The sequence below is a fragment of the Salvelinus sp. IW2-2015 genome, unplaced genomic scaffold, assembly GCF_002910315.2.
Source record: "Salvelinus sp. IW2-2015 unplaced genomic scaffold, ASM291031v2 Un_scaffold1925, whole genome shotgun sequence".
NCBI lineage: Eukaryota > Metazoa > Chordata > Actinopteri > Salmoniformes > Salmonidae > Salvelinus > Salvelinus sp. IW2-2015.
In genome coordinates, this window is record NW_019943283.1 from 57,299 (window position 1) to 70,345 (window position 13,047).

Sequence of the window (13,047 nt, forward strand, 5' to 3'; positions counted from 1 at the left end):
ACTCACCTGGTTGTCTAATTGGACATGAATTGAAGGAAATCACAAAAAGCAGCAGACACACGTCGTCTACGCCCCGTAGTCGTAACGAATTCATACAAGCCAGCAGACACACGTCCGTCCACGTCCCGCCGGTCGTAACGTATCATACAAGCCAGCAGACACACGTCCGTCCACGTCCCGCAGGTCGTAACGTATATACGAGCCAGCAGACACACGTCCGTCCACCGCCCGCAGGTCGTTACCGTATCATACAAGCCAAACAGACACACGTCCGTCCACGTCCCGCAGGTCGTAACGTATTCATACAAGCCAACAGACACACGTCCCGTAGGTCGTAAGGAATCATACAAGCCAACAGACACACGTCGTCTACGCCCCGCAGTCGTACCGTATCATACGAGCCAGCAGACACACGTCCGTCCACGCCCCGCAGGTCGTAACGTATCATACAAGCCAACCCACGCCCCGCAGGTCGTACCGTATCATACCAAGCCAACAGACCACACGTCCGTCCACGCCCCGCAGGTCGTACCGTATCATACGAGCCAACCCACGCCCCGCAGGTCGTACCGATCATACAGCCACAGACACACGTCCGTCCACGTCCCGCAGGTCGTACCGTATCAGACAAGCCGCGACACACGTCCTCCACGTCCCGCAGGTCGTAGACGAATCGATACAAGCCAACAGACACACGTCCGTCCACGCCCCGCAGGTCGTACCGTATCAAACAAGCCAACAGAACACACGTCCGTCTACGCCCCGCAGGTCGTAACATATCATACAAGCCAACCCACGCCCCGCAGGTCGTACCGTATCATACAAGCCAGCAACACACTCCGTCCACGTCCCGTAGGTCGTAACGTATCATACAAGCCAACACACGCCCCGCAGGTCATACCGTATCATACAAGCCAACAGACACACGTCCGTCCACGTCCCGCAGGTCGTAACGTATCATACAAGCCAACCCACGCCCCGCAGGTCAGTACCGTATCATACAAGCCAGCAGACACACGTCCGTCCACGTCCCGCAGGTCGTACCGTATCATACAAGCCAGCAGACACCACGTCCGTCCACGTCCCGCAGGTCGTAACGAATCATACAGCCAGCAGACACAGTCCGTCCACGTCCCGCAGGTCGTAACGAATACAACAAGCAGCAGACACACGTCCGTCACCGCCCGCAGGTCGTACCGTATCAAACAAGCCAACAGACACACGTCGTCCACGTCCCGTAGGTCGTAAGAATCTACAAGCCAGCAGACACACGTGCTGAAAGTACTACCTTTACAATATATCTTACAATGTATCTTAAGATCCTATTCTGGACTTCTACTTTTCCTACCTTTGATATTGAACTCTGCATTGGGAAGGAAGAGCTTTCATCTGGATTGGTTTACACCTGCTGTATCCGGTTGACAAATACAATTTGATTTGATTAGAATAAAAAAAAAATTTCATGGGTACATTCCAAATGGCACCAACAGTGTTCCCTGAGTAGGGAATAGGTGACAAATCAACGTGTTTGCAATGAATGAATGACTGTTTCCTCTGCTTCTACAGCACCTCTAATACATCCAGCTCTACAAACAACAACAACATCAACAACATCAACGTGTAAAACGATGAGAGAGAAGCCCCATGGAGAGACTCTAGGTATTCCCCACTGTGTTTTCTTCTACCTTGTTAAAGTGAAGTGCATTCTAAATGTCAGACGAAGGTTGCCGGGCAGGAGTGAACAAACGACAAGGACGAATGTACAAAGTTGCAGATGAGGACACAGGTTTCTGTGGCTCGACTACGGTGGCTGGCAGCACATATTGATCATGTCACCACCTAAACAAAGTGGCATAGCTGGAATGAAAATCAAGTCATAATGCCACTAATACACACACACACAACAACCATAGGCGCTGCTGCCTCACTGTTGGGTTAGTAGGGTAACACACTGTCAGGTGGGGTTGAAGATGGTAGAGGGACCCTGTCACAAACAGACCCCAGAGAGACCCTGTCCACAAACAGACCCCAGAGGGACCCTGTCCAAAACAGACCCCAGAGAGACCCTGTCCACAAACAGACCCCAGAGAGACCCTGTCCACAAACAGACCCCAGAGAGACCCTGTCCACAAAGAGACCCCAGAGAGCCCCTGTCCACAAAGAGACCCCAGAGAGACCCTGTCCACAAACAGACCCCAGAGAGACCCTGTCCACAAACAGACCAGAGAGACCCTGTCCACAAAGAGACCCAGAGAGACCCTGTCCAGACCGAACCCTGTCCACAAACAGACCCCAGAGAGACCCTGTCCACAAACAGACCCAGAGAGACCCTGTCCACAACAGACCCCAGAGGACCCTGTCCACAAACAGACCCCAGAGAGACCCTGTCCACAAAAGAGACCCCAGAGAGACCCTGTCCACAAACAGACCCCAGAAGAGGACCCTGTCCACAAACAGACCCCAGAAACCCTGTCCACAAACAGCCCAGAGAGACCCTGTCCACAAACAGACCCCCAGAGAGACCCTGTCCACAAACAGACCCCAGAGGAACCCTGTCCAAAACAGACCCCAGAGAGACCCTGTCCACAAACAGACCCCAGAGAGACCCTGTCCACAAACAGACCCAGAGAGCCCCTGTCCACAAACAGACCCAGAGAGCCCCCTGTCCACAAACAGACCCAGAGAGACCCTGTCCACAAAGAGACCCCAGCAGAGACCCTGTCCACAAACAGACCCCAGAGAGACCCTGTCCACAACACAGACCCCAGAGAGAGACCCTGTCCACAAACAGACCCCAGAGAGACCCTGTCCACAAACAGACCCCAGAGAGACCCTGTCCACAAACAGACCCAGAGAGACCCTGTCCACAAACAGACCCCAGAGAGCCCCTGTCCACAAACAACCCAAGAGGGAACCATGTCCACAAAGAGACCCCAGAGAGACCCTGTCCACAAACAGACCCAGAGAGACCCTGTCCACAAACAGACCCAGAGAGACCATGCCACAAAGAGACCCCAGAGAGACCCTGTCCCAAACAGACCCCGAGAGACCCTGTCCACAAACAGACCCCAGAGAGACCCTGTGGTTGAGAGGTCATGTTTTTTTGGGGGGTTATGTGTACTTTATCATTTTATATTTTTACAACTTCTACTCCACTACATTCCTAAAAAATCATGTATTTTTACTCCATACATTTCGTGACACCAAAGTACTTGTTACATTTTGAATGCTTAGCAGAACAGGAAAATTGTCAATTCAACACACTTATCAAGATAACATCCCTGGTCATCCCTACTGCCTCTGATCTGGCGGACTCACTAAACAAGAGAACATCCCTGGTCATCCCTACTGCCTCTGATCTGGAGGACTCACTAAACAAGAGAACATCCCTGGTCATCCCTACTGCCTCTGATCTGGAGGACTCACTAAACAGAGAACATCCCTGGTCATCCCTACTGCCTCTGATCTGGAGGACTCACTAAACAGAGACATGCCTGGTCATCCCTACTGGCTCTGATCTGGCGGACTCACTAAACAGAGAACATCCCTGGTTCTCCCTACTGCCTCTGGTCTGGAGGACTCACTAAACAGAGAACATCCCTGGCCTCCCTACTACCCTCTGATCTGGAGGACTTACTAAAACAGAGAACATCCCTGGTCATCCTACTGCCTCTGATCTGGAGGACTCACTAAACAGAGAAAATCCCTGGTCATCCCTACTGCCTCTGATCTTGAGGACTCACTAAACAGAGAACATTCCTTGTCATCCCTACTGCCTCTGATCTGGCGGACTCACTTAAACACACATGCTACGTTTGTAAATGATGTCTGAGTGTTGGAGCGTGCCGCTGGCTACAAAAACAAGGAAATAGTGCCGTCTGGTTTGCTTTATGTAAGGAATTTGAAATGATTATTACTATTACTTTTGATACTAAAGTATATTTTAGCAATTACATTTACTTTTAATACTTAAGTGTATATAAAAACAAATATTTTGCTCAAGTAGTATTTTACTGGGTGACGTTCACTTTTACTTGAGACATTTCTTATTAAGGTATCTTTATTTTTACTCAAGTATGACTTTCGGTACTTGTCCACCAGTGGTTATGCATTGTCTCTTGGTCTTAGTCTTGGTAAAGTGACATTAAATCTTGATGTGTTAATACTAGCCATACTATAATAATCATCTGATATTGATTTTGATAAATGTCTTTCTTTACAATCCAGAGCTCAAGGCAGATAGTGATCAATATAATGTATCAATATTAAATCCACCACGAACGTTCAGCTCAGATCAAAATGGGGTTTTATGGAATGATAGAAATGTCATTTTCTGGAACGGTAGATACAGTGAAGGCCTGAATCATAGTTATAGATCAGAAACCCTCCTATATCAGGACAGAGACAGATCAATAAACCCTAATCCATCTCATATCTCAGGGTAATGTAGCCTGCGGTTATCCAATCCTACAGTAAGAGGTCAAAGAGCGAAGAGACTCTCTGAACTATTTAGCTGAAAAGCCAGCAAGGCAAGCGATAGCAAACTTTTTTTTTCTTCTCCAGTTTTCAAGCTTCATCATTAGGGAAAATATAGCGTAGGCCATAATGATCCCACATTATGAACTATTGATTGGACAGGATTAAAGAGACAGAGAGAGGACCTCCGAGACTGATCTGGGATGTACCTATCCAAGGATCAGATTAGAGTATAGCAGGAGTGGGATCAGATAGAGTATAGCAGGTGGTGGATCCGTTGGAAGTTATAGAGGAGGGGTGGAGGATGGATCAGATAGAGTATAGAGGAGGTTGGGATCAGATTAGAGTATAGAGGGGTGGGATCGGGATCAGATTAGAGTTATAGAGGGGTGGATCAGATTAGAGTATAGAGGGTAGTGGGATCAGATTAGAGTATAGCGAGAGGGGTATCAGAGCAGTATATAGCAGGGGGTGGTGGGATCAAGATTAGAGTATAGAGGGGTGGGATCAGAGCAGAGTATAGAGAGGGGTGGGATCAGAGCAGAGTATAGCAGGTGGGATAGATTAGAGATATAGAGGGGTGGGATCAGATTAGAGTTAGGAGGGGTGGGATCAGAGCAGAGTATAGAGTGAGAGGGGTGGGATCACGAGCAGAGTATAGACGAGAGAAGGGGGTGGGATCAAAAGACAGAGTATAGAGGGGGTGGGATCAGAGCCAAGAGTATAAGCAGGGTGGGATCAGATTAGAGTATTATAGAGGGAGATGGGTTAGTGGGGATCAGATTAGAGTATAGAGGGGTGGGATCAGAAGAGTAAGTAGCTTCTGAACTCCAACCCCTCATACCTCTAATCGCATTGTACTTTATCATTTATATTTTTTACAACTTCTACTCCACTACATTCCTAAAGAAAATCATGTATTTTTTACTCCATACATTTCCTGTGACACCCAAAAGTACTTGTTACATTTTGAATGCTTAGCAGAACAGGAAAATTGGTCCAATTCACACACTTATCAAGAGAACATTCCTGGTCATCCCTACTGCCTCTGATCTGGAGGACTCACTAAACAGAGAACATCCCTGGTCATCCCTACTGCCTCTGGTCTGGAGGACTCACTAAACACACATGCTTAGTTTGTAAATGAGGTCTGAGTGTTGGAGTGTGCCGCTGCCTACAAAAACAAGGAAATGGTGCCGTCTGGTTTGCTTTATGTAAGGAATTTGAAATGATTTATACTATTACTTTTGATACTAAAGTATATTTTAGCAATTACATTTACTTTTAATACTTAAGTYTATATAAAACCAAATASTTTTGCTCAAGTAGTATTTTACTGGGTGACGTTCACTTTTACTTGAGWCATTTRRTATTAAGGTAWCTTTATTTTTACTCAAGTATGACTTTCGGGTACTTGTCCACCAGTGGTTATGCATTGTCTCTGGGTCTTTAGTCTTGGTAAAGTGACATTAAATCTTGATGTGTTTAATACTAGCCATACTATAATAATCATCTGATATTGATTTTGATAAATGTCTTTCTTTACAATCCAGAGCTCAAGGGCAGATAGTGATCAATATAATGTATCAATATTAAATCCACCACCGAACGTTCAGCTCAGATCAAAATGGGGTTTTATGGAATGATAGAAATGTCATTTTCTGGAACGGTAGATACAGTGAAGSCCTGAATCATAGTTATAGATCAGAAACCCTCCTGATATCAGGACAGAGACAGATCAATAACCCTAATCCATCTCATATCTCAGGGTAATGTAGCCTGCGGTTATCCAATCCTACAGTTAAGAGGTCAAAGAGCGAAGAGACTCTCTGAACTATTTAGCTGAAAAGCCAGCAAGGCAAGCGATAGCAAACTTTTTTTTTCTTCTCCAGTTTTCAAGCTTCATCATTAGGGAAATATAGCGTAGGCCATAATGATCCCACATTATGAACTATTGATTGGAACAGGATTAAAAGAGACAGAGGAGAGACCTCCGAGACTGATCTGGGATGTACCTATCCAAGGATCAGATTAGAGTATAGCCGGGGTGGATCAATAGAGTATAGAGGGTGGGATCAGAGCAGGTATAGGGGGTGGGAATTCAGATTAGAGTATAGCAGGGTGGATCAGATTAGAGTATACGAGGGGTGAGGAGTCAGATTAGAGTATAGCAGGGTGGGATCAGATTAGAGTATAGAGGGGTGGGATCAGATTAAGAGTATGAGAGGGTGTGGATCATGAGCAGAGTATAGAGGGGTGGGATGCAGATTAGAGTATAGAGGGTGGGATCAGATTAGAGTATAGAGGGGTGAATTCAGATTAGAGTATAGACGGGGTGGGGATCAAGATTAGAGTATAGCAGGGTGGGATCAGAGCAGAGTATAGAGGGTGGGGATCAGATTAGAGTATAGAGGGGTGGGATCAAGATTAGAGTATAGAGGGGTGGGATCAGATTAAGAGTAAATAGAGGGTGGGATCAGAGCAGAGTATAGTAGCGGGTGGGATCAGAAGCAGAAGTATAGCAGGGTGAATCAGAGCAGAGTATAGCAGGGTGGGATCGAGAGCAGAGTATAGCAGGGTGGGATCAGAGCAGAGTATAGCAGGGTGGGATCAGAGCAGATATAGCAGGGTGGGATCAGAGCAGATAGCAGGGTGGGATCAAGTTTAGAGTATAGAGGGGTGGGATCAGATTAGAGTATAGAGGGGTGGGATCAGATTAGAGTTATGAGGGGTGGGATCAGATTAAGAGTATAGAGGGGTGGGATCAGATTAGAGTATGGGGTGGGTCAGATTAGAGTATAGCGGGGTGTGATCAGATTAGAGTATAGCCAGGTGGATCAGAGCAGAGTATAGCGGGTGGGATCAGATTAGAGTATAGCGGGGTGGGATGCAGATTAGAGTATAGAGGGGTGGGATCAGATAGAGTATAGCAGGATGGCATCAGAGCAAGTATAGCAGGGTGGGATAAAGCAGAGTATATCAGGGTGGGATCAGAGCAGAGTATACAGGGTGGGATCAGGCAAGTATAAGAGGGTGGGATTCAGAGCAGAGTATAGCAGCGGTGGATCCAGATACCTTTTAGAGAAGAAACTCTCTTAACGCATAAAAGTCTAAACGCTGTCTTAAACGTGGGGGGATTGTTTTTAGGTCATACGCAAGGATCATCTTGCTGCTATTAGCGTCAACTACTAAAAATCAAATATGTTTATTGATCCACATCACATGGTTATGCAGGTGTTAATTGGCGAGTGTAGCAAAATGCTTGTGCTTCTAGTTCCGGACGCGTGCAGTAATTCTTACACAGTAATCTAACAATTCCCCAACACTACCGCTAATACACACCAAATCTAAAGATGAATAAGAAGTAATGTAATAAAGACATAAGGGGATGAGAGCGATGTGCGTGGCGGCATAAGGCAAGATGCAGTAGATTGATATAGAGTAACAGTATATACATATGAGATGAGTCATTAGGGTATGTAAAACATTTATATAAAGTGGCTGTTTAAAGTGACTAGTGATACATTTATTACGTCAAGATGGCAATATGCAGTAGATGGTGATACGAGTAGGCAGTAATATACATTTGAGAATGAGTAATGTAGGGTATGTTTAAACATTATATAAGAGGCATTGTTTAAAGTGACTAGTGGATACATTATTACGTCAGATTGGCAAGATGCGTAGATGGTATAGAGTACAGTATATACATATGAGATGAGTAATGTAGGTATGTAAACATTATATAAAGTGGCATTGTTTAAAAGTGGCTAGTGATACATTTTACATCCAATTATTCATTATTAAAGTGGGCTCAGAGATGAGTCAGTATGTTGGCAGCAGCACTAATGTTAGTGATGGCTGTTTAACAGTCTGATGGCCTTGAGATAGAAGCTGTTTTTCAGTCCTCTCGGTCCCTGCTTTGATTGCACCTGTACTGACCTCGCCTTCTGGATGATAGCCGGGGTGAACAGGCAGTGGCTCGGGTGGGTTGTTGTCCTTGATCTTTTTGGCCTTCGCTGTGACCATCGGTGGTGTAGGTGTCCTGGAGGGCAGTAGTTTTGCCCCACGGTGATTGCGTTGTGCAGACCTCACTACCCTCTGGAAGGCTTTTACGATTGTGGGCAGAGCAAGTTTGCCGTACCAGGGTTCTCACTCCTCCCTGTAGGCCGTCTCGTCATTGTCGGTAATCAAGCCTACCACTATAGTGTCGTCTGCCAAACTTGATTGAGTTGGAGGTGTGCAAGGCCACGCAGTCATGGGTGAAAAGGAGTACAGGAGAGGGCTGAGAACGCACCCAAGTGGGTTGCAGCTACGTCTGAATGCACAATCAGAGTTTTTTAATGACTTTTGTATTTACTCTTTTATTTTTGTATCAACAGTCTCCATATCTACTTCTATAATTGTTTTGTACTGGTACAGGGACCTTCAGAAGAATCTTCCGTGTTTTCCTAAAGTAAAACAACCTGATATCTGTTTCGTGAGACTTTCACCTTTCCACAGATGGTGTAGCCCAACTGTTCAGATGCTACAGACACGAAGTTGGCAGATAAGTTTAACTCAGACGAGTCCCAAGATGGAGAACACCATCGTGGTGAGAGTCTCATCTTTCCATAGGGGGGGGGGGGGGGTCATAAAGCTTGCAGGCCAAACCGTTCGGACGCTTGTGACCGATTTTCAGGATTTAATGGAGCTGACATCAAACAGCTTAGCTCTGTCCCGTTTTCACCGAGATGTGGACGTGTTACATAGGTGGATGTGGTGGATTGAGACGCATCTAATTAAAATAACAGATATCTCTCTAGTTTAAACGAAAGATTTTTTATGGGGATTTTTGATTATGCTAATTGTATTATGCGTGACGCGGACATCGACCTTATCACGGACAAAAAATATATATTTTTAGTTTTAACCTTTATTTAAACATATCTTTTACAAGAGAGGCCCTGTATACATTACAATAAAAAACATTGTTTAATACAACACACACACAGAACCAGTCAAAAGTTTGGACACACCTACTCATTCAAGGGTTTTTCTTAATTTTTTTATTTTTTTCTACATTGTAGATAATAGTGAAGACATCAAACACTATGAAATAACACATATGGATCATGGTAGTAACCAACAAAAAGTTGTTAAAGGCACTTGTATGGCAGTTTGAGCACTCTTGGCATTCTCTCAACCCAGCTTCATGAGGTAGTCAGCTGGAATCATTTTCATTAACCGTTGTGCCTTGTTAAAAGGTCATTTGTGGAATTTCTTTACTTGTTAATTAAGGCATTTGAGCCAATCAGTTTTGGTAAAAGACCAAGTCCATATTATGTCAAAACAGCACAAATAAGCAAAGAGAAACGACAGTCCATCATTACTTTAAGACATGAAGGTCAGACTGCGTCCAAGAAGTTTCAAAACAGAGGTTGCCACTTGCAGGGAAACAATATCAAAGAGGCAATAGATACATTCGGTAAAAATTCAGACCTCTTTAACTTTTTACACATTTTGTTACGTTACAGCCTTATTCTAAAATGTATTAAATAATTTTTCCCCCTCATCAATCTACACACCCTTAATGACAAAGCAAAAACAGATTTTTTGAAATGTTTGCAATGTATTTATATATAAACTGAAATACCTTATTTACATACAGTTAAAGTCGGAAGTTTACATAAACTTAAGTTGGAGTCACTTATACTCGTTTTTCAACCACTCCACAAATTTCTTGTTAACAAACTGTAGTTTTGGGAGTCGGTTAAGACATCTACTTTGTGCATTACACAAGTAATTTTTCCAACAATTGTTTACAGATTATTTCACTTATAATTCACTGTAGGAGGCCTACAACCTGACTCAGTTACACCAGCTGTCAGGAGGAATGGGCCAAATTCACCCAACTTATTGTGGGAAGCTTGTGGAAGGCTACCCGAATGTTCGACCCAAGTTAAACAATTTAAAGGCAATGCTACCAAATACTAATTGAGTGCATGTAAACTTCTGACCCACTGGGAATGTGAATGAAAGAATAAAAGCTGAATAAATCATTGTCTCTACTATTATTCTGACATTTCACTTTCTTAAAATAAAGTGGTGATCCTAACGACCAAAGACAGGCAATTTTTACTAGGATTAAATATCATGAATTGTGAAAAACTGAGTTTAAATGTCTTTGGCTAAGATGCATGTAAACTTCTGACTTCAACTGTATGTATCTTAGAAACAAGGTTCATGAAATCAATAACTGCTAGTAACAGATGACATTCATATTCTGAAACTCACTTAGATAATACCTTTGATGATACAGTGTTGGCAATACATGGTTATAACATTCATAGAAAATATAGAAATGCCAATGGTGGAGTTTTGGKTGTTTATATTCAGAACCACATTCCTGTAAAGATTAGAGAGGATATCATGTCAAATACTGTTGAAGTAATATGGCTACAGGTTCATCTGCCTCACCTAAAGCCCATTCTGGTGGGAAGCTGCTACAGACCACCAAGTACTAACAGTCAGTATCTGGATAACATGTGTGAAATGCTTGATAATGTGTGATATCAGCAGAAAGGTATATTTTCTGGGTGATTTAAATATTGACTGGCTTTCATCAAGCTGCCCACTCAAGAGAAAGCTTCAAACTGTAATCAGTGCCTGCAACCTGATTCAGGTTATCAGTCAACCTACCAGGTTAGTTACAAACAGCACAGGAATGAAATCATCAACATGTATTGATCACATCTTTACTAATGCTGTAGAACTCTGCTCTAAAGCAGTATCCAATCCATAGGATGTAGTGATCACAACATAATAGCCATATCTAGGAAAACCAAAGTTCCATATATTAGGCTGGGCCTTATAGTGTATAATATAGTAATATAATAATATAATAATAATAATAAATAATAATATAGTATAATATATTAATATATTAATAATATATATATAATATAGTGTATATAATATAGTGTATTATATATTTAATAACTTTCAGTCAAACAAACTTGCTTAACCTTTCTAGGACACACGTTCCGCTAGCGGACCCCTGACAACATTCCGCTGAAAAGGCAACGCGGGAAATTCAAAATTGTTTTTATTTTAATATGTAACTTTCCCACATTAACAAGTCCAATACAGCAAATAAAAGATAAACATCTTGTTAACCTACCCATCGTGTCCGATTTAAAAAATGTTTTACAGCGAAAACACAACATATGATTATGTTAGATCACCGCCAAGTCCAAAAAACACAGCCATTTTCCCAGCCAAAGATAGGAGTCACAAAAAGCAGAAATAGAGATAAAATTAATCTCTAACCTTTGATGATCTTCATCAGACGACACTCACAGGACATCATGTCACACAATACATGTTTTGTTCGATAATGTGCATATTTACATWWAAAAAATCTCAGTTTACATTGCCGCCATGTTCAGCTCTGCAATTTCACTGGATGTTGGCCAGGTGACCGTCCCACTTGCCCACAAGAAGCTTTAGGTGGTAAGAGTAGGCAACTATACTTCTGCAATGCTGACCCTTATTAAATTAAGTGGTGATCCTAACTGACCTAAGACAGGACATTTTACTAGGATTAAATGTTAGGAATTGTGAAAAACTGAGTTTAACTTCTCTGGGATATGTGGGACGATAACGTCCCACTTGGCTAAAAGCCAGTAAAAATGCAGTGCGCCAAATTCAAATAAATTACTATAAAATCCATCTTTCATGAAATCACACATGAAAGACACCAAATTAAAGCTACACATGTTCTGAATCTAGCCAACATGTTTGATTTCAAAAAGGATTTACGGCAAAAGCACACCAAACGATTATGTTAGGTCAGTACATAGCCARAGAAAAACACAGCCATTTTCCCAGCCAAAGAGAGGAGTCACAAAAATCAGAAAAATAGATAAAATTAATCTCTAACCTTTGATGATCTTCATCAGATGACACTCATAGGACATCATGTTACACAATAAATGTATMGTTTGTTCGATAATGTGCATATTTATATCCACAAATCTCAGTTAACATTGGCGCCATGTTCAGAAATGCCTCCAAAATATCCAGGGAAATTGGAGAGAGCCACATCTAATAACAGAAATACTCATCATAAACTTTGATGAAAGATACATGTTTTACATATAATTAAAGATACACTTGCTCTTAATGCAACCGCTGTGTCAGATTTCAAAAACACTTTACGGAAAAAGCAAACCATGCAATAATCTGAGATGGCGCTCAGATAGAACTAACATTTCTCCGCTATGTTGGAGTCATCAGAAATACGAAATTACATCATAAATATTCCCTTACCTTTGATGATCTTCATCAGAATGCACTCCCAGGAATCCTAGTTCCACAATACATTTTTGTTTTATTTGATAATGTCCATTATTTATGTCCAAGTAGCTACTTTTGTTAGCACGTTTAGTACACATYTCCAAACGCTCACGCAGATCCAGGCGAACGTCGGACGAAAACTTCAAAAAGTTATATTACAGGTCGAATAAACTTGTCAAACTAAGTAGAGAATCAATCTTTAGGATGTTGTTATCATAAATATTCAATAAC

The 13,047-nt window shown here is 42.7% G+C and overlaps 1 protein-coding gene across 1 annotated transcript; it reads left to right on the plus strand.

Annotated features, from left to right (window-relative positions):
* The first annotated feature begins 1,710 nt into the window (after positions 1–1,710).
* LOC139024826 (cell surface glycoprotein 1-like) lies at positions 1,711–12,423 on the plus strand. The gene is made up of 3 exons (XM_070439792.1): positions 1,711–1,806; positions 2,026–3,092; positions 12,420–12,423. The coding sequence occupies exons 1-3, from the start codon at positions 1,711–1,713 to the stop codon at positions 12,421–12,423; spliced, it is 1,167 nt and encodes a 388-aa protein (XP_070295893.1).
* The last annotated feature ends 624 nt before the right edge of the window (positions 12,424–13,047 follow it).